This window comes from Sapajus apella, unplaced genomic scaffold, assembly GCF_009761245.1.
Source record: "Sapajus apella isolate SASKATOON/1434 unplaced genomic scaffold, GSC_monkey_1.0 scaffold2, whole genome shotgun sequence".
NCBI classification, from domain to species: Eukaryota; Metazoa; Chordata; class Mammalia; order Primates; family Cebidae; genus Sapajus; species Sapajus apella.
Window position 1 is genome coordinate 78,945,425 of NW_022436942.1, and position 22,564 is coordinate 78,967,988.

Sequence of the window (22,564 nt, forward strand, 5' to 3'; positions counted from 1 at the left end):
TAAACCTTCCCCCACACGCCACCTTTCCCATTCAGCTATGGGATTCCGGGGCCGCCTGGGCGCTGCACCCGCCACTTCCGCATCGAAACGCCGCTTCAACCGAACTCACTCCCTCTGCGCGCGCTCCATCCCATGCCCCACGGCTGCGCTGGCCCCTGGGAGAAGCCACGCCCTTTCCCGCGCCTGGCAGCCAATCAGCGGGCGTCTCCCAGCGGGGTGGTGGGTAATTAATGAGGGCCGAGCGCTGATTGGCTGCAGGGTCGTGGCCGGGGGCCGGGTGGCGGGGTAGGTTGTTCCTGAAGTGGGAGGCGGTACCCGTGGCTGAGGAGGAGGCCTGAGAGCGACATGTCTCAGGCGGCTCAGGCGGAGCGGCCAGTGGCGCTGTTTTTCTGAGTCCGGGGCGGCCTGGCAGCCGGCCGAGGACGAGGGTCGGCGAGGGCTGCCCCCGCGGTGGTGGCCGCCATGCTGGGGGCCTGGGTGGTTGAGGGAGCCGCTGTGGCGCTCCTGCGACTGCTGCTGCTATTGCTGCCGGCGATCCGGGGGCCGGGGCTCGGCGTGGCCGGCGCGGCGGGGGCCGGGCTGCCTGAGAGCGTCATTTGGGCGGTCAACGCGGGCGGAGAGGCGCATGTGGACGTGCATGGGATCCACTTCCGCAAGGACCCTTTGGAAGGCCGGGTGGGCCGAGGTGAGAGTCCCCGTGCCGAGCCGTGGGATCCGGGGCCTGCTGTGCTGGGCGCAGCCGGCCGGGGGCTGCGGGCCCCGAGCCCCTTTAGACCCTGGGGCTGCGCCTCTGGAGCGAAGTTTCTCTCTGCAGCTTTCTCGGGGGCCCGCTCGGAGCTTAGGGCCTGGCACTGGCTCCAAGCTACCTAGAGTCATAGAGGCAGAGAGTTGGCGAGAAGTTAGTTATATTTGGAGTTCGCATCCTGCATTTTCTCAACCCCTCACTCTCATCCAAGCTGGGAGAGTAAAGACGAAGGTGGCCTCTTGCCACCTCCAGGCCTCGCGGATTGTAGGTCATGGGTGCTTCTGCTTCTCCTGTCGAGACAGTTCTTGGGAGATTCTTGTCGACCCAGGAATCCGCCGCTTTCCTTGCCCCTTCTGCAGGAGCGGGGCTTGCTTCTTAGCCAGAATAGGAAGGACTCTTTGGAGAGGATGGGCCAGGAAAGTTTGATTGTAGCCTCCTCCCCCGCCCTCTTTTCGAGCGAGGAATATGTGTGCTTAAAAGTAGAATTTGCAGGCCGCCCCCAGAGGGTGGTTCTATCGAAGCCATCCTGCACGTGAGGCTGGTGGCTATGTGTGAACTGGGTCAACCAGTGTAAGAATCCGAATGGTCTATCAGAGAATGCTTACAACCTTCCCTAGGTGATCCTGACAGTTCTAATTCCAGCTTAGGGGGAAAATGATTGTGACTTAATGTGACTTAACGATTGAATAACAGTGGTTTTTAACATTGCTGCACAGTTACCAAAGTTAGTGTGTGTCAGAATTGCCAGGGCAGCTGGTTAAAAATGCAGATTCCTAGTCCCCACTCGAAATCGATTTTAGTAGATTGAGCTTTTTTGCGGGAACCCAGGTTTCTGCACCAGAGGCTTGCGATGTAGGTCGCGCCCCCCAGACAACTGTTTTGGAAGATCTGCTTTAGAATCTTTGTTTCTTCTGTTGGGGGGATTGGAAAACAGGTTTCAGAAGGAAGTTCTTTGCTTCGTGTGTTGGAAGGAGATTGATGCTGTATGGTGGGTTCAGAGGCTGCCAGATTGGCAGTATGCCACCTCCAGACGACCAGGAGACAGACTCACTCTTCACTTTCTCTCACTCTTTTTCGCGATGCCCAGATTTGGCTCTTGCTTTTACTAAAAGTGTTTAACGTAGTTCCTCCCAAGTTGATTGCCGTGTCCTGGAGTTTGTTATATTAGGGAGTTTATTGTTTTTCACGCATGTGAGGGTCTTGGGACACAGGGCTGTTTTCTGAAGTTCTATGTCTTGGAATTTGTTGAGTTCTGGCATGTAGATCACAGTAGCCTGGCTTCAGCTGACTCAGGGCTCCAGTCTTTAGCAGCGGTAACAGCAGCCAAAGCCAGACTTTATAGCAGGAGGTCATTACTATCTCTATCCTGGACCCTTCCTCTTTCTTCCTGAGTGTGGGCAGGGAGGAAGGAGCCCTTGAGTAAGCTAGACAGTTTGTGGACTTTGCCTCTTGAGATAGCTGTGGCAAGGGCACTGCACGGATGGTTTCTTTCACTTAGCAGATACCAGGCCTTACATTAGGTCTGTTGTGCAGAGGATAAAGCTGAGTAAGACCACACAGGTTTAGTTCCCAGATACTGCCCTTATTCAAAAATTCTGGTTTTAATTTGCTGGTGCAGGTGTGTGTGTGTGTTTCTTTTGGCCTGGTCAGCAGTCAGCCAAGATCTCTGTCCTTGGGTTATTAGCTCATGGTTGCAGTTCCTTGGGAGAAGTTTATTGTAGCAGGTAAAATTACAGGAGACCTACCAGAGCTCACGTGGCACTGGCCCTTGGGGCATCATATATATAAATGAAGGTTCCCTGCTAAGGTTCCCCTCTCCAGTCTACCAAGGTGGGTAAGAATTGGAGCAGTATTAAGGCATGGATGGAGACTGGGAGGTGGCGCTTCTCAGCTGCGGTTTGGATCAGCTTGTTGCAACATTGCACTTACCAGGTTCCTGAGAAAGGCATTTTGCTGGCTTTAGGTAGGGGCTGAGATGTGCATAAGCTTGCACTGTCAGGAGGTAGCTCTCTCTGTGCTAAGGAGTCAGTCCCACCAAGGGAAGTGCAGCTGTTCACGCTGCCTTTCTTCTCTGGGCCTGTTTGGATAAGGGTGTGCCAGGTATTTGGAGACCCTTGCCTCATGCAGCTATTTACACTGATTGTAATAGGAACTGTATGCCTTATTTCTTTTTCCACCTGCTCGTGATGTTGTTTCCAGCATGCTGAGAAAAGTTGATTTTATGTTGAATGAATTCAGGTATTTGTTACCAAGTTAGTTCAGATAAGGGTTTGGCCTGCTTTTGAACTTGCTGTTTCTGTATAGTTTCTTTGTAGTTCAGTATTCTTGTAACTGTAAGTAGCCCAGGGCACCTAGTGGCTTATGCTTTCAAAGGCAGTTCAGAATATTTATTGGATTTCATTTCTGCCTTGAGGATAGCTAGTACTAACAGCCTGCGAAAGGCTTTTTCGGCCTGTTAGCTTCCACAGATGGGAGCACCACTACAGAAAGTGGTTGTTTAGAAGTGTTCACGTTGGGGTTTTTGTATGAGGCACATTCCAGGGTTTTTATTTATTTATTCAAAAATTTTTATTTTGTTTTTTATTGTAGACACAGGGGTCTCTCTGTGTTTCCCAGGCTGGTCTCAAACTCCTTTCCTCAAGTGATCCTCCCACCTTGGCCTCCCAAAGTGCTGGGATTACAGGCATGAACCACCGCACCTGACCATGTTCTAGATATGTAACTTGGTCATTCGGAGTTCCTCTTCACTCTGACTAGGAAAAGACCTGGTTATTTGACCTGAGGGCACAGAATTTTGCTTGGTTTTAGGGAAGGCTATTTCCTCTTCATAGATACCTGCTAAAATCTTATGATCTTGAGAAACATGCTTTACCTATCTGAGCCTTGTTTCACTTTTTTAAAAAAAAAAACTTCTCATGCTTTAGAAATCTCTGATAAGACTCTGTAAACTCTCCTGTCCAGAGTAGGTTAGAGTGTCTCTGTCACTTTTTTCCTTGATGACCTTTTACATGGAATTAAAAATAGGGCAGAACATGGCTCCAGAGGGGAAAGAAGCTGGCTGGGGACTAGAGCCTATCAGGTTGCTCTTGCTGTAAACAGTAAGGAAGACCCTTTCCTGGGCTGCCTTCCTTTTATCTGGGAAAGGATTTGGCTTTGGGGAGGTAAGAGCTTGAAAGATGGGATGAGAGAGGAGTCACTGCTGCCTCTGATTTGCTCAGAGCCATGCGATTCATTTAGAATTCTCTACATCTGCTGTCACCTAACAGGCAGGCTTCATCTGCAGGCCCTCCAAGTAGTGGAAGTTCACAGGTAGAAAATTTAGGTCCCACCAGGCATGGTGGCTCGCTCCTGTAATCCCGGCACTTTGGGAGGCTCAGGTGGGTGGATCACGAGGTCAGGAGTTCGAGACCATCCTGGCTAACATGATGAAACCCCATTTCTACTAAAATACAAAAAATTAGCCAGGTGTTATGGCATGTGCCTGTAGTCCCAGCTACTCCAAAGGCTGAGGCAGAGGAAATAATTATTTGAACCTGGGAGGCAGAGATTGCAGTGAGCTGAGATTATGCCACTGCGCTCCAGCCTGGCGACAGAGCGAGACTCCCATCAAAATAAAAAAAAGAAAAAGTAGGTCCCTGAATCCCTGTCTCAGCCCATTCAGAACAATTCTTTAGGTACTGGCTTCACTTGAGAAAGAACTGATCCAGAAGAACACTCTAGTGACCAGGAGACCTGAGGGGGTGGGGTGGGGAGTAACGCTAGAGCACCAGAGAGTTCTACAGCTGTGTTCTCAAGGAGGAAGTCTTCTGCTCATTCTGGCTTTCCCACTCTTGTGGTTCCCATTTGCAGTTTTCCAGTTAGTTTTATTACTTCCTTTTCTTTTGATCCATTCCCTAAATTCCCCCAAGTGGAGACATTAGTGCTTATCGTGTGCATGTCCTTGCCTGGCTAGCATACCTATGCGTCTGTGTCTCTCTCTGTGTGAGGCATTGTATTGAGCTCTTTATACCGTTGTTTTACCCTTACCACAATGCTGTGGGATAGGTGATATCCTCACCTTATAGGTGAGAAAACAGACCTAGAGAAAAAAAACTTGTTCAGTGACTCTTCATGTATGTCTTTTCCTGAACCCTGTGCTGAATTTTCCAAGCAGCCTAGTTACTACATTGTCTAAAACTAAGGAGCAAACATAATGTAGGCCCTTTGGCCCCCTTCCTTTTTGGTTAACTGAGTTATATTATGCCAATTTCAGCAGTATGCTGACTGTATACTTCATTGTATTTTAGAGAAATATTTCACTGTGAATGTATAAGGGCCAAGGAGGGAAGAAAAATCTTTTTTGCTGCTGCATCTCTTGGGACTTGGTCAGCTTCAACTTTGCATATGGCAGATCTCTTGGGAAAGCCACTTGGGCTTTAAAGGGAAAATATTTAAAGGTAATTCCAAGGTTGTTAAGTAATTTTTGTTCACATGGTTGAGTTTTCTTTGCTGTGGGACTGAGACTGCCATAGATGACATTACTGTTTGTTAGTTTCTCACGTTTTTGATTTGTTAAGGAAAAAAAAAAATTCAGCTAGGCGTGGTGGCTCACACCTGTAATCCCAGCACTTTGGGAGGCTGAGGCAGGCAGATCACCTGAGGTCAGGTATTCGAGACCAGCTCGGCTAACATGGTGAAACCCCGTCTCTACTAAAAATACAAAAAATTAGCTGGGCATGGTGGCACACACCTATAATCCCAGCTACTTGGGAGGCTGAGGCAGGAGAATCGCTTGAACCTGGGAGGTGGAGGCTGCAGTGAGCTGAGATCATGCCATTGCATTCTAGCTTGGGCAACAAGAGCGAAACTCCTTTCCTTTTTTTTTTTTTCCTTTTTTTTTTCAAAATTATTTTTTTCTTTTTAAAGATGGGGTTTCACCATGATGGCCAGGCTGGTCTTGAACTCCTGACCTCAGGTGATCCACCCACCTCGGCCTCCCAAACTGCTAGGATTACAGGCGTGAACCACCATGCCCGGCCTCGAAACTCCGTCTCAAAAAAAAAAAAAAAATATTCCCCACACATGCATAAAATTGTCTGTGTAGCTATAAATCAAATCTAGTTAATATTCCAGATTGTAAGGATCATGGCCTCATGGAAGAAGGAAATTTTTAGAGCTCAGCTGGAAGAGAAATAGCAGTCTTTCAGTCTTAGGTTTGTATCCTAGCGCAGTGGTTTTTTGAGCCTGGCAAGGAAGCTGGGGCGCGGGGGGGTGCGTATTAGCAGTACATCCTTTGTAGCATTGCCCAGCTACTCTTCTTTGATTTCTTGAGGAGAAATAGGAAGAAAAAAGTCTAAAGACAAAACTGCAATGAGGTTCCTGTTCCATTGTCTCATCAGTCCATCTGATCTCGTGGCTAATGTCACTTACAGGAACCGTTAACAGTTATGTTTATTTTTTTGAGGTCTTGACCTCAGCCACTGGCTCTTTTTGTTAATCTTTTACCTTTTGTCATGTCCTCTCCCTTGTTGGTGATTCAGAAGATAAAGCTCTGGGGATGACAGCCCCTGGCCGTCTCCCAAAGGATCTAGGTGCCAAATGTCTTCAGGGTCACCATGTGAAATTGGAAGGCAGTCTTGGAATCTCAATTTCATGCGGGAGGAGAGACTGCATGACTGCTACATCTGTAGTTGGGAAAGTATATTTATGGAGCACTAGACAGCCTTGCTAAGTTTATAGGATAAAGGAGTCTGGCTACTCTCTGGAGGAAGCATAACTGTATCTGAGGCTGAAATGGGATATCTTATATTTGCACAAAGACCCTAGTTTAGTTTGTTGTACGAGAGGAAGAAAAAAGCGTATGTACAACTATCTCATACCAAGGTTGGGAGAGGGCCAGGGGCAAGAGAGTTTTTCTGTTCTTCTGATACTGACCTGAGGTAAGTAACTTTTTACTTTTACCCTGTCTCATTCCTTGTTAGTTTGTGAAATGTGAAAGGTGACTCACCTAGGACTTGGACATTTTAGGCGGATTATCTTTCTCTGCAGGATGCTCTAGCCTTGTGGACAGAATGGCATGACTTCACTGCTTTGCAGGCACCTCCTTTATTGTTGTTTGTTCATTCAGCAAACTGTGTGAGTGGAGACTTTGCTCCAGGTCCTGTGCTAGGTGCTGGAGATGCAGTAGTCACTTTTTTTTCTCCTGTCGGTTTATCTGAGTGAATGTTCAAGTGAGTAGGTAAGGTAGAGTTTTGTGAGCCTGTGGGAAGTAAGGAAATTAGAAACGATCACACCTTTCCTTTATGAGCCTGTTTTTGTTTACCAGCTTTGGAACTTTTTGAATGAAAATTGTTAAAAAAAAACAAAAAAACCACAACAACTAAAGCTGGAATCTTATTTGTAGTAAGGACGATGAAGGATGACTTTCCAAAGCAGATATCCTGTTTTAGACTCTGGGCTTTTCTAAATGAGAGAAAACATTCTTTGAACTTCATCGTCTTGTATAGAGTTCCTGGCCATTCCCCTTGTTTTAGGAGGTTTCTCTGAAGCCCTCCCTCTTGGGGAACCAGGCAGCTGCAGCATAGCACTTTCTTCCGGTAATGAGTTAGACTTGTACTCGTCTCATCATTCTCCATACAGTCAGGGGGAAAAGGTCATTTTAATATGCTTTTAGAAAGTTCTGCTCTGAGGTTTATAGGGGCTACTGGCCTGATTAGTGTTAATTTCTTTCATTTTACTCTTCCATAGTAATGGCTGATTCCTGCCTTTGTTGGAGCTCTGTTTAGAGCCAGATGCAGAGGAAAGGGTTATTATTAGCATTACCCTGGAAATGCCTCTGGCTGTTCTGGGGTCTTTGCTCTTCTTTTGTGTCTTGACTCTGATGTGCTTTCTCTTTGTCTTTTGTTCTCAGCCTCAGACTATGGCATGAAACTGCCAATCTTGCGTTCTAACCCTGAGGACCAGATTCTGTATCAAACTGAGAGGTACAATGAGGAGACCTTTGGCTACGAAGTGCCCATCAAAGAGGAGGGAGACTACGTGCTGGTCTTGAAATTTGCCGAGGTCTACTTTGCACAGTCCCAGCAAAAGGTGAGGTCCTGGTCAGGCTGCTGCTTGACCAGTGGGGCATTGCTGCTCATGGACAATCCATTATTATGGGGCTAGAGACTGTCAGAGCCTCTCCAGAAAGGAAGAACAGATGAGCTCTAGAGAAGCATGTTCCATAGTCCACAAGGCTGCATTTGCTTTGGAGGTTAGTGACAGAAAGCAATGCCAGAATCCTTGTTTTGGCAACTAACTGATCCTGTGAAGGCCCTCCTGCTTACTCCCCTCCATGGTTTGCCACACCTTCACCTGGTTTTTAGCCTTATTTTTTATCTGTCCCTTCCTGTGAATTTCCTTCTCTCTATGCTAAGCTTTTTGTTTGTATTCTTTGTTCCTTAAGACCAGTATAAGACCTCCTTGGCAGCAAAGGAACATGGCTTTGATTTGACCCAGGTTAAGAATGCTAGCCACCCTGGATATCCAGACCCATCATTTCTTAAATTATTTTTGAACTTGAAGCCCAGGTAGGTACACGATGCCCAACTGCTTGAAAGGATGAGAAGCTGATGATTTTGACATTGTTTCATTTTCTTATCCTGGAAGGTATTTGATGTGCGATTGAATGGCCATGTCGTGGTGAAGGACTTGGATATCTTTGATCGTGTTGGGCATAGCACAGCTCACGATGAAATTATTCCTATGAGCATCAGAAAGGGGAAGCTGAGTGTCCAGGGGGAGGTATCCACCTTCACAGGGAAACTCTACATTGAGTTTGTCAAGGTAATACCCCTATTCTGCCCATTGCTGAAGAGAGTGGGTACAGGGGAAGCTGTTTGCCACTTGTGTGGGGTTGACCACTGTTTCCCTTTTCCTAGGGGTACTATGACAATCCCAAAGTATGTGCACTCTACATCATGGCTGGGACAGTGGATGGTAAGTTGTGTTTTGACTTGCTTTTTTGACTTGGGTGGAAGGAGGCCCTTGGGAGATAATTAAGCTGATCACTATTTTGGAAACACTTGGAGCAGAGTCAGTTGGATGGGGATGAAGTATAACATGGTACTAGCCACAATGTTTGGAGCCAGGTCTGGTATATCTTGTTGCTGCCATTTAATCAGATGTTTGTCTTAGACAGATGCTTTTAATTTCCCTATAAATTGGGATTAATAATGGCACCTATTGGTGTGCCCTGATCTTTGCAGTCATTTGGGATCACCTAAAACTTGTCCTTATATCTGTTTCTTAGGGGAAAAAAAGATAAAAGAAGGGGTCTTGTAGGGTTTTGGTATGCTCTGAAAGAAGCCAGCATTGCCGGACTGCACTGGGACAAAACTTCACTTCTTTATGTCTCATTATCCTTGGGATCCAGCCTTAGAGTATATCTTTTTTTTTTTAAAAGATGGGGTTTCACCATGATGGCCAGGCTGGTCTTGAACTCCTGACCTCAGGTGATCCACCCACCTCAGCCTCCGAAAGTGCTAGGATTACAGGCGTGAGCCACCGCGCCTGGCACCTTAGAGTATATCTATCTCTTCCTCAGGGCTTAGATTCTCCTGGCTGCCAGCATCTCAGGCTGATTTTTGCATAGAAAGCTGTGTCTTTGTGACATTTCTCCTCCATTCCACCTCTGTACCTTTTCCCAACTCATCTTGAATGCACTGAGGATTTCATCCTATTGTCTTGATGTCCCCCAAATGCTGATATTATGACATCTTGGAGGATGGTTGTCTTACTACCAAACAGACCTGTGTTAAGTCTCTGAGGAGGAGGCAGGACAGAGAGGGATAGTATGTGCTAGGAACCCAGAACTCTCCAGGTCAGCTTTTCTTCAGTTGCTATAGAAATCAAAAGGGAATGTGGGCTTATGAAAGGAGGAGGGATTTGAAAAGGTTAAATTTTAGGCATTGGGTCATTGTCCCTGTCCAGTCTGGTCATCTTGGGGTTCCGTAAAAGTGGAAAAGGAAGGTAAGATAGTGAACCTCTCTGTGAGCAAGGCTTTTTCTACTTACTAGTTAAATCTAAAGTTTTTGCAGCATTCTGCTGTTCTATAGGCCAGAGGTTATTTCTGTTACTTCTGGTCTTTGCTCTGGACCCAGGTTCAATCACAGGAATCTCTTTATTGTGGCTCATTTGCTGCTTTTAAGGGCCTTCTTACTTATATGCTGTGGGTCTTTTTTTTTTTTTTTTTTTTTTGAGACGGAGTTTCGCTCTTGTTACCCAGGCTGGAGTGCAATGGCGCGATCTCAGCTCACCGCAACCTTCGCCTCCTGGGTTCAGGCAATTCTCCTGCCTCAGCCTCCTGAGTAGCTGGGATTACAGGCACACGCCACCATGCCCAGCTGAATTTTTGTATTTTTAGTAGAGACGGGGTTTCACCATGTTGACCAGGATGGTCTCGATCTCTTGACCTCGTGATCCACCCGCCTCGGCCTCCCAAAGTGCTGGGATTACAGGCTTGAGCCACCGCGTCCGGCCTGCTGTGGGTCTTAATAGTGTTTCCTTCCTGTGTTAGATGTACCAAAGCTTCAGCCTCATCCGGGATTGGAGAAGAAAGAAGAGGAAGAAGAAGAGGAAGAATATGATGAAGGGTCTAATCTCAAAAAGCAGACCAACAAGAACCGGGTGCAGTCAGGCCCCCGCACACCCAACCCCTATGCCTCGGACAACAGCAGCCTCATGTTTCCCATCCTGGTGGCCTTCGGAGTCTTCATTCCAACTCTCTTCTGCCTCTGCCGGTTGTGAGAACAAAAGACCATCCTGAACAGGGTGGAGGGGTGTGGGAAAGAAACCAGCCATATTGGTTTTGGTTTCTATATTTTTCACAATGATTAATGAAAGAAAAAAAAAGACAAAAAAACACACACACATTAAAGGAGATAAAAAGAGGCAGAGCAAGTAGAGAGCAGCCCTCATTCACCACCTGGTCCCAGACCTGCTTCAGTCCTCAGCCTCTCTTTGTGGCTGGCCCCCAGCTGTCTCTTTCCTCTTAAGGATACTTAGGGTAAACTGGATCCTTCCTGCTCAAGGATCCTCATTTGTATTCCTAGTGGAAAGGACTCTGAACTCAGAGCAGTCACTGTTTTTTAGGTCAGAATTTAACAGCAGGGAAATGCCATCTTACTACCTGAGATGACCAGCACTGGGAGTTAGGTATGGTCTGAAGTTATGTCCAGATAAGACTTTAGATGTCCTGGGATTGAAAGAATGTCTGTGAAGGGGTAGAATTTGTGTGGTAAAGATAAAAAAGAAAGTAGGGAGATTTAAAAAAAAAAAAAAAAAAAAAAAGAAAAGAAAATGCCTCCTTACTTGAAAGCCTTTCTGGATTAATCTAATGATGGTCCCACCTTTAGCGTTTGAGCTTTGTCATTACTTATCTCCCTGACATGTGCCAGTTAGAGGACTGTCTGGTATCCAAGACGACTAGGTTGTGTCAGGTCCTCAAACTGCCTCTGACTTGTTACCACAACAAATCATTTTGATTTCAGTGCCTGTTGGGGACTTGATTTCTTCTCAGTTTTTTTTTTTTTTTGGACCCCTTAATCTGGCTAATTTGAAATTTCTTCTCCCTCTTAACCATCCCACTAAGTTATAGCCAAGAAGGGAAGGAGACATGGGGATTTGGGGTTCTCTGCTTGAATGTTTTCTCCTTTACCACCTCACCTTGTTGGTACCTCCCTCCCTGGATCTCTGAGCCAGCAGCCAGGAGGACCTGACCCAGCAGTTCTTTACTGGCCCCTTTGTAGGGTCTTGCTGCCAGGGGGCAGGGATGCTTTCCAGCCTGCAGCAACAGAACACTTGACCTTAAAAGTCTCTTCTGGTCTTTGGATTAGAAAAGGCTGATGTTAGCATAGCTTAAGAGCAACCTCAGAGACTTGAGCCCTACTAAGTGACTGACCACTGTTTAGAGTGTCTGGTGTCTGATGTTCATTTACTCCCATGTTCTTGTGTGTCACAGTTCAGCCAGTTTTGGTTTATGCCTAGAGCTGCTTCAAGGAACTAGACTAATTGGCTGTATAGGCCCAGTGACGCTTCTTATTGATCTTAATAGTATGCCCCTCCCTCCCCTGTCCTTTCATGTCCCTATCCAAGTAGCAGTCATGTTCTTGGTGTGATGGGACTGAAGGAATTCCAGTCAGCCAGAGCCTTGACAGCTCTGAAGCTAACCTTAGCATCTAAGTGTCTATCTTGAATTCCCTGGAAAAATTTCTATAGAAAGTAAAGTTTCCCTGGTCCCCTCCTTTCTGGTCACCATCATCCATTTCCCAGTTAGGGCAACAATAAAGGAGGACCCAGCCAAGCTAGAGGGAATTTTGTGGATGGGAGACAGCGGGATTAGCTTCAGCTTGGGCTGGAACAGTCGGTATAGGATCTCAGGCCGGGCCCATCATTCTAGAATGTGTTTAATTTTGAGTTTGCTTTATTAGATATGTTTTTTAAGAGCTCTATATATTTGAACTGCTCTTTATGTGACAAAATAGGTAGCTCTTGGGTTCATGTCTTGGGTTTTGTCTCTTTAATGATTATTCTAGGCCAGCATTTAGTCATTTGAGAATTGTAGCCTTTTGTTTTTGCTAACTTGGGTCTCAGTGCTAGGGTATTGAATCAGGTAGCTGGAGGACTGTGGCCTGAGGCTGTAATCAGAGGAATACTTCCCATAGTGCTTCATGAGGCTCCCCTGCTTCTAAAGGATGAGGTACTGTAGCCTTGGTCTTAGGGACCACCTGCCTGGGGCAGTGGACATCCTAACTAAATGGGCTTCTGGCAGTAGCTTTGGTTCCTATCCCATCGAAATTCCCCAAAGTTCTGGGACCTGCCATTGGTTTAGACAAGATGAAGAAGGAGGACTTGCTGCCTCTGTTTTGCCTTGTTTGTTAGTTTGCCTGGGTCTCTCTGAGGAAGGAGGGGGTCCCGCCTCCACCTCAACACATCCCCCTTCAGTGACTCAGAGTCTCAGAAGGAAACCCTGACTCCTGGGGCCATTTCCTAATGGTACTGTAAGCCAAGCAGCTTTGCTTCTGCCTCTGTTTCCAAGCCCACCCTTTTCCCCTGAGCTCAGGGTTAGGGATGGGCACTTTCCTCTCTGGTTGTGTCCGAAAGGAAGGAACATCTTCCTATGGCTAACAAAAACTAAAGGGGAAATGAGGAAACAGGAAGAAGTATGGTGGGGGCTGGGGTAGACTCCCCTGGAGCCAGGCCCACCCAGCTAACAAGAGCTGCCTAGGGCTGGCCACAGCTGGCTCGTGATGCTGAACTTGAAAGTTTTTTTGTGTGTGTATGGCTCCTTCAAGATATAGGTACATGAAGTTTAGGTTAAAGGGGTGGGATTCTTTATTTTTGTTTTGTATTGTGTGTGTCAAGAATTCCTCTGTTGTTCCTCTTTTGCTTTTTGCACTGTTTGTTCCCTGTCTGTATTTTGAGCTTAGTGCTAGCACTGAGAGGCTCCACCATAGGGAATGCATGGGAGGTAGTGAGGGGTGTCAGTGAGGGGGTGGGTGGAGAGAGGCCCAGGCTCTTCTACTGAATCTGTACTCTGTCCTAGGTTTTTAGATCCCACTGAGCCCAGCTGACTGAAAACAAAGACAGTCAGGGTGAAGCTTCTTTTGCCAAAAATGTGGCCTGAGTTGAATTTCCGGGAGGATGACGCAGACATCTGCTGCAGAGATGGGCTAAGAGTTCTGCAGTCTAGCTCTGACTCAGGTCAGGGGCCGGTTGGTCTCTAATCAGACTTTTTTGGGTCTCACTCATGCTTACTGAAACATCATGCCAAGACACTCTGGGATTCATGTCCCTTAACCCAGATTCATTTTTCTGAAAAATCTCCATTGTTGAGGAGAGGCTGCTCAGTGGACACCCCAAGTTCTCATGACTGGGAAGATAGTTTTCTTCAGTTGTCAATGGTGTTAGCCTCCCAGGAAGACTAGCCCTGCCCACAGGACCACTTGTTGGTTTAAGAGCATGTTCATGTTCTCTTGCTTTCACTGCCTAAGAGCTACTGGGATCACGTTAGCGGGCACTTAGGCTTTGATGAGAGGGCAAAGTTTGAGTTAAGTTTACCTCCCCCTTTCTTTGCCTGGGAACTGTTTGGTCCAGCTTTAGAATTGTGGTTTTGACTTCCTTATCTCTTGGGAGAAGCTTCTGTTTTAAGGAATTTCTCTTCCTTCTTATCCTGCCTCTAGCCTCTCCTGGAAAGGCCTGGCTGTGGATTCCAGAATCTCAACTGAGAACTTCAGAAAATAGCAACAGTATTTTCCTTTTCCTAGTGCTAACATCCCTTTCCCTAGAAATTGGCTCACCTTGGGAAACCCAGGGAAAGAATCAACAGGTTCTCTGCCCTCCCTGGGGATTGGGGAAGGAGCCACCCCGGTCAGCACAGTGCCTTTTCCTCTCCTGCTCTGAGCCAGGGTGGGGCATTCCCTCTAGATTCAGGTCTGGGCAGAGGTCCCATAGTCCCTGCCATGGGGCTGCTTCCGTGTCCCTTCCCTCCCCTTTGCTGGCCTACTCTGACATAATTCAAGTGTATTCTTGCCTTGAGGATCCTTAATGGCATCAAATGAAATATTGTCCTCCATGCCTCTCCAAAAGGACCTAGGAGAGTAGGTGACCTTTCTGAAGTGAGAGATGAATCTGTTTTGTTTGTTTGTTTTAAAAGGCAGGGTGGGGAGGTATGCTTTGGGCCTCCTCCTCCTGTGGCCCTGGAGGAAGGAGAGACTGAGGCAAGGTAAAGTTATAGTACACTGAGGCAGAACCAGAAACACCCAGGAACAATTCAGAAATCTCAGAAAAAATCTGCTTCTCTTTGATGGAAAGATATAATTAATGATTAAAGAGCTCCAAGAAAATTGCAAAGAAGCCTTAATATTCAAGCTTTAGGAAGATCAGAGCAATTTTTCTCTCAGTCCAAGCTAAGACTCTCTGTATTTAGACCTCCCCTGGGGCAAGAGGGCTAGGTTTTCTCATTTTGTTATGAGACTAGATTGGTACCAATAGATCAGCTGCCAAGTGAGGGCGGGCTGCTTCTTTGCACCTGTGTGGCTTGCTTCCAGTCTGGCCTGTCCTTTAGCTGCCTTTTGTCTAGGCTGTGATGGGGGGCCAGATCATCTTGACAAAAGCAGGTGATTTGGGGTCCAGCTGGATTGGCAGGAAAAAAGCAGGATGGATCTCTTGGGACGGGTTCTCCCAGGAGTATAAACACAAGGAGCCAGGTTTGTGCTGGCAGCCAGGGAAACAGTAGTGCCTGTTTGAGTTGGCAGAGAGGCCTTGGCACCTCTTGCATCCAGGCAGTCTTGTGAGATGGGGGCACATAGCACTGGGGGAAGCAGAACTCTATTCTCACCTCTATTTTGAGCTTCAGTGCTTTATTTCAGTATGAGGAAAAACAACAACAAACTGAAGTGCGCTTTCCGTCCTTTCAAAGGACAACTGTCGGGAAGGGAGAGCCGAGTTTCGAGGTAGGAGGGGAGCACTGGCAGGGAGAGACATTCTTGACTCCTCTCTTCCCTAGTGTGTCACGATCCAGGGAATGAAAAGACATTTGACCCTGGATTGGTTCTCTCCTTGGACTTAAGAATGTTACCTTTTCCTTCCACGAAGTTCTCCCAGGCTAGGACCAACTGCCCATTCTGAGCTCAGGGCAGCCTCTTCAACCATTATTGGCCTATTCTGGCTTGTCAGGAAACCAACCCCACCCTTCCACATTAGGCCTGGCTGCTCTATTCTATACCAAGTACTGGAGAAAAAGCGTCAAGTTCTTAGCCCTTACAGCTTCTACTCTAGTTTCCCGTCCTCTCTCTGTGGAGGCCAAACCAACTCTTTGTCAGTAGCCACAATATGCATTGATGGTGGCACAGTGATATATAATTGAGGGGCTTTGAACCTGGCTGGCCGGGGAAGCTGTAGGGGTGGATAGAGCTGGCTTTCCTTCTGAGCTGTCTCCATCTGACCCTACCCCTTCCATGCCCCACCCCACTCCCACCAAAAAGTACAAAATCAGGATGTTTTTCACTGTCCATTGCTTTGTGTTTTAATAAACAATTTGCAGTGACACTCTGTGTTGGGACTGAGTTTGAACTTGATCACAAAGTGTTGAAGTGATGGGGTGGGATAAAGGAGACTCGGGGGTTCACTTGGCTCCAAAGAGTTCTCCTGTGACAGGGCTGGGAACTGTTATCCATTTAGTTGTGCGGTTTTTGCTGTTCTCTCCTAGATGTTTGCTTAGGAGAATCAATCTGTAAAACCCTTCCTGGTCATTTCAGCTAGCAGCTCGTTTAAGGATAAAGTTTCACTTTCACTGGAACAACTAAGCACTGACTGTCCCACTCCTAAGGCACACTGGGCCTGTTGCTGCCTCTCTTCACCATTCCCTTAGCCTCCATGATAGTGCATGGACCAGCTAAGCTAACCTAAGCCATAGGAGATTTTTCTCTGCATGCTCCTTTTCTGGTGCCTTGTCATTGTTGATTATACATTAGGAAGAGCAGAGTTGCGAGATAGGAGGGGAGGGTAGCACTGAAGGGATTTTTTTCTTATAATTTATAAGCCACATATTACAGGTGAGGAATGTTGAGCTGGGTGTGGTGGTTCATGCCTGTAATCCTACACTTTGGGAGGCTGAGGCCAGCAGATTGCCTGAGCCCAGGAGTTCAAGACCAGCCTGGACAACATGCTGAAACCCTGTCTCTACTAAAAATACAAAAACTAGCCAGGCATGGTGGTGCACACCTGTAGTCCCAGCTCAGGAGGCTAAGGTGGGAGAATCATTTGAGCCCAGAAGATCAAAACTCCAGTGAGCTGAGATTTCACCACTGCACTACAGCCTGGGTGACAGAGTGAGACCCTGTCTCTCTCACACACAAAGAAACACTGACACTCAGAAAAGTTCATTAACATACCCCAGACTAATCTAGTAAATGGTCGAGCCAGGGTTCAAATCCAGTCTACTTGCCATCAGAGCCCAAGCTCTTTAAAGCTATAAAGATAATTACAGCTGTCCATTATTGAGCCTTTGAAATGGGCTGCGCACAATGTCCAACATTTTACAGATGTTATCTCTCTTTTTTTTTTTTTTTTTTTTTGAGACGGAGTTTTGCTCTTGTTACCCAGGCTGGAGTGCAATGGCGCGATCTCGGCTCACTGCAACCTCCGCCTCCCGGGTTCAGGCAATTCTGCCCCAGCCTCCTGAGTAGCTGGGATTACAGGCATGCGCCACCATGCCCAGCTAATTTTTTGTACTTTTTAGTAGAGACGGGGTTTCACCATGTTGACCAGGATGGTCTCGATCTCTTGACCTCGTGATCCACCCGCCTCAGCCTCCCAAAGTGCTGGGATTACAGTCTTGAGCCACCGCGCCCGGCCTGTTATCTCTCTTTTATCTTCATCAAACCAGTTGGTGTTACCCTTTAAGTGACTTGCACAAGGTAGCACAACCAACAAAAGGCAGAGCTGGGATTTGAAACCAGGAGTCTTGCTCAGTCATGACCCTCTACCGCCATTCATTTCTTCATGGTGCTGGGTGGCGTGGCTCCAGAGCCTACCTGCTGCATTTCTCCAAGTGGGAATGGAGGCTGCTGACTTGCAGGGGTGGGGTGAGGTAGAGGTGGAGGGTGAGGACTTTGGCCTACCTCCCTCAGTTATCCCCTGAAGGGCACAATTCAGTGTGCAGCTCCAAGAGTGAGGCCAGTGTTGATGGAGTCTGTTCTCAGGGTCCAAACAAGCCAGGAGGCCCACAGAGAATTTCCTAGGCTGAGCCCAGCCATAACGAGTTCTTTCCTAATTCAGATTTAGCTGGTACTATTTCACGTAGCTTTGCATGAGCTGCCAAATGGGGAAGAGACCTAAAGAACTCCTGCTCTAGGGAGTTGCAGGGAGGGAAATTGTCTGACAGAAGATCTTGGGCCGAGGTTGAGGGGTTGGGTTGGACCACTCTGTGGGTCCAGATCTTAATCTTACTAAGGAAATCAGGCTCCCGGTTGGCTGGAGCCAGTGAGACCTTTCTCCATACTTAGTACCCCCATCCCCCATAAAGGAAGAGAGATGAGTTTTTTCAGTACTTACTGAAAAGCTCATTGCTGTTGCAGTGGTGAGGGGTCAAGGGAGAAAGGAAGCAGAGCGTGGAGGTCCTGGAGCAGGCTCGCCTCTGCTCTCCAACAACCTAAAGCCACGAGCACCTCGCTGCAGCGCACTGGCCCAAGAGTCTCCGTTTTGTTTGTTCCTAACCACGTAACATTAGTAACTCACTTGCTTTGTCCCTGCGCTCTCCCACCTGGCTCTATGGCTTTTCCCTGCCCCGGGCGCCTGCCCTCAACAGAGGGGGCCTGGAGAAAGAGGTCACTTGTATATATTGCCATATCGACCATTCATGGGACACTCTTCCTGCCACCAGCATAGTGCTTTTGTTGCCGTTTTATGTCTCCTCTTCATAACAATCCTAGGAAAGACGTGTGACTAGCCTGACTTATAAATGAAGACACAAAGGCCTCAGGGGAGAAACGACCTGGCCAGAGTCACGTAGCTGGTAAGTGGCAGGGCAAAGACTGGAACCCAATGCTGTGTGACCCCAAAATCTGTGCTTTCAGTGCCATATTACTAGTTTTAAAGAGAATGTTTTGAAATTGATAACTGATGAATCTATGATTACATGGAGATTTTATTATTTCTCTGAAAAATAACTTTAAGACTTATGTAAAGATCTATAAATATATGCAGAAATAAATTTTTTAAAAAGTATTCGGAGTGCAAAATTTGAAATATAATTTTCTTTTCTTTTTTTTTCTTTTTCTTTTTTTTTTTGAGACAGGGTTTTGCTCTGTCACCCGGGCTAGTATGCAGTGGCAAGATCTTGGCTCACTGCAGCCTTGACCTCCCAGGTTCAAGCAGTCCTCCCACCCCACCCTCCTGAGTAGCTGGGACTACAGGTGTGTAGCCACCACACCCAGCTAATTTTTATATTTTTTGTAGAGACAGGGTTTTGCCATGTTGCCCAGGCTGGTCTTGAACTCTTGGGCTCAAGTGATCGGCCCACCTTGGCCTCCCAAAGTGCTGGGATTAGAGGTGTGAGCCACCGCACCTGGCCTGAAAAATCATTTTCATCCCTATCCCTCTAATCCCTAAAGGATAATACAGAGGACAGTCTGGTGTATATCTTTCATTTTAAATGGTTTTACATATATATACATACACAGTCTTTTTAAACAAATGGGAATACACTATACATATCATTCTGTGCCCTTTTTATTTAATGTGTCTTAGAGAGTTTGCTCATATACATAGGTCAGTACATAGAGATTTTCCTCAATCTCAATGGCTGCACAATATTTTATGGTTAGATTTTAATTATTTTACCAATCCCCTGTTGATGAACATTAAGATACTGCTCATTTTTTTGCCAGTACAAACTGCTGCAGTGAACATGTATATACATATATCTTTGTGCATATGTCAGGTGTTTCTTTAGGAAATTCCTTTCAGGAATTACTGGATCAAGTAATATATACATTAAAAAATTTGAGAGTACTGCCCTCCATGAGGCTATATGAATTTTTACTCACTAACCTTGTGCTGTGACTTTGGAATATGCCAGAAATCTTTTTTGGAAACAAATGGGATATAAATAATAAATAATGCTTTTTAAAAACAGCCCTCTGGCTGGGCACAGTAGCTCACACCTATAATCCCAGCACTTTGGAAGGCTGAAGTGGGTGGATCACCTGAGGTCAGGAGATCATGACCAGCCTGGCCAAACATAGTGAAACCCCGTCTCTACTAAAAATACAGTATTAGCCAGACATGGTGGTACATGCCTTAATCCCGGCTACTCAGGAGGCTGAGGCTGGAGAATCGCTTGAACCCAGGAGGCGGAGGTTGCAGTGAGCCAAGATCATGCCATTGCACTCCACCCTGGCGACAGAGCAAGAGTCCGTCTTAAAAGCAAACGAACAGCCCTCAGCCAGAGTGAAGTGACTTGGTACTAAGGAAATTACTAGCTCTCAGTCCCAGACCACCAGCCATGCCTGTAATCCCAGCCATGACTTGATAATTCAATGCATGCCATCTCTAGGGAGGTGGCAGAAAGCAGGACTGAACTTTCAGTCTCAGCAGAAAAAAGCCAGCTGATGTCTTGCTTACCTTGGTTACACCAGCTCTGGGCCCCACCTGTGTGGCCTGATTTGAAGGCAGACTGCCTGGCTACTCTGGGACTGCCCTGGAAAACAACCACTGTCACACCTCTTGGAGGAAAACAGCCAGCTGGAGGGAGTCAGCCCTGAGCTGGGGGGAAAGGGAGGCTGGCCCTTCTGCTTTTGGTGTCAGAGTTACTATGTAGTACGATAGTCTCTATTTTCCTTCTTCCCACAAATAAAGTGTTAGTATATGTAATTTTCAAAAGACATTTTAAGAGAGCCTTTTAATGCACCTCAAAAAATTTGATGCAGAAAGGCAGATTGGAGGTTACAGCTGTAATTTGTCCTACCCCTTTAAAAAATGAAATTATATATCTTTCCTTCCCTTTCCTTTCTTTTTTTCCTCATTTCCTTCCTTTCCCTCCCTCCTTTCTTACAGAGTGTCACTCTGTCACTCTTCTAACTCCTGGCCTCAAGCGATTCTCTGGCCTTGGCCTCCCAAAGTGTTGGTATTACAGGCATGAGCCACTGTGCCCAGCCTGTCTATTCCTTTTAACCACAATTCATAGGTAGTGCCCAGAGAGAGTACAGGCCCTGACTCATGGCAGTATTTAAAACAAACAAACAAATAGGCTGGGTGCGGTGGCTCACGCCTGTAATCCTAGCACTTTGGGAGGCCAAGGCGGGCAGATCATAAAGTCAGGAGTTTGAGATCAGCCTCCCCAACATGGTGAAACCCAGTCTTTACTAAAAAAACACAAAAATTAGCCAGGCATGGTGGTGTGCGTCTGTAATCCCAGCTACACAGGAGGCAAGGCAGGAGAATTGCTTGAACCCAGGAGGCCGAGGTTGCAGTGAGCTGAGATTGCACCACTGCACTCTAGTCTGGGTGACAGAGTGAGACTCTATCTCAAAAAAACAAAAAAATACAAAAATTAGCCAGGCCTGGTGGCGCAAGACTGTAATCTGAGTTACTCGGGAGGCGGAGGTTGCAGTGAGCCAAGATCGGGCCACCGCACCCCAGCCTGGGCGATAGAGTGAGACGCATCTTAAAAAACAAAACAGAAAATGTTGATTAAGTTTGAGGTTGCTTTTAAATTTTAAAAGAAAATAGGGCAACTCTGGCATAGAGTCTGACTTCCCAACACAGATCCAAAGGTATTTTATTTTCTTTTTTTTTTTTTTTTTTTTGAGATTGAGTCTTACTCTGTCACCAGGCTGGAGTGCAGTGGCATAATCTCGGCTCACTGCAACCTCTGCCTTCCAGGTTCAAATGATTTTCCTGCCTCAGCCTCCTCAGTAGCTGGGACTGCAGGTACGTGCCACCAAGCCCTGCTAATTTTTGTATTTTTAGTAGAGATGGGGTTTCACCATGTTGGTCAGACTGGTCTTGAACTCCTGACCTCGTGATCCGCCTGCTGGGGCCTCCCAAAATGCTAGGATTACAGCCGTGAGCCACTGTGCCCGGCTGGTATTTTCTTTTTAGAAAGTATACAACCAGCCCATAATTATATGCTTGAGATAAAATAGTACAGAAGTAGCTCTAAATCATGTCAAAGTGAATATATTTCCTTTAGCCCCATCTGATACTCTCCTCTCCAGAAGTAATCAAGGTTAATGTTTTAATGTATATCCAGACCTCTTCCTTTATAATTACAAATACACATTTATATCTGTATCTATGTCTATCTGTCTTTTTTTTTTTTTTTTTTTTTGAGACAGGGTCTCACTCCCATGGCCCAGGCTAAAGTGCACTGGCACAATCACGGCTCATGCAGCCTTGGCTTCCCGGGCTCGGGTGATTCTCCCACCTCGGCCTCCTGAGTAGCTGGGACTATAGGCATGTACCACCACACCCAGCTAATTATTGTATTTTTAGTAGAGACAGGGTTTTGCCATGTTGCCCAAGCTGGTCTTGAACTCCTGGGCTCAAGCATTCTGCTCACCTTGGCCTCCCAAAGTGCTGATATTACAGGCATGAGCCACCATACCTGGCCCACATCTATATATTTATATACTTATTTTATTTTATTTTATTTTATTTTGAGACAGGGTCTTGCTCTGTTCCCAAGCTGCAGTGCAGTGGTGCAATCTTGGCTTACTGCAACCTTCGCCTCCAGCTTCAAGTGATTTTCCTGCCTCAGCCTCCTGAGTAGCTGGGATTACAGATGTGCATTACCACACCCAGCTAATTTTTGTATTTTTAGTAGAGACAGGATTTCACCATGTTGGTCAGGCTGGTCTGGAAGTCCTGACCTCGTGACCTGCCCGCCTTGGCCTCCCAAAGTGCTGGGATTACAGGTGTGAGCCACCACACCCAGCCTATACTTTTTATTTTAAATAAATGGAGTTCTTGGCTGGTTGTGGTGAGCTGTGATTGCGGCACTGCGCTCCAGTCTGGGTGACAGAGTGAGACCCTGTTTTAAATAAATAAATAAATAGGATTCTGTGCCTTGCTTTTTGCCCCACTTAATATATGTTTGATATCTTTCCATACTAATATATATATATATATATATATATATATATATCATTTTTTAAAACAGCTCTGTGCAACATGAATGGATACAAATGTAATTTATTATAAATTGTCAATATTATAAATCTCTGTGCATGCATGTAGGGTAAATTCCTGGATGTGGACTTGCAGGTGAAGAGGTTACATTTGCCATCATCCCTAGAA

The 22,564-nt window shown here is 46.5% G+C and overlaps 1 protein-coding gene across 1 annotated transcript; it reads left to right on the forward strand.

Annotated features, from left to right (window-relative positions):
* The first annotated feature begins 227 nt into the window (after positions 1–227).
* MLEC (malectin) lies at positions 228–15,811 on the forward strand. Its single transcript, XM_032241930.1, has 5 exons — positions 228–685; positions 7,635–7,813; positions 8,372–8,548; positions 8,644–8,701; positions 10,281–15,811. Exons 1-5 carry the CDS (start codon positions 463–465, stop codon positions 10,508–10,510), a joined length of 867 nt encoding a protein of 288 aa, XP_032097821.1. The 5' UTR covers positions 228–462; the 3' UTR covers positions 10,511–15,811.
* The last annotated feature ends 6,753 nt before the right edge of the window (positions 15,812–22,564 follow it).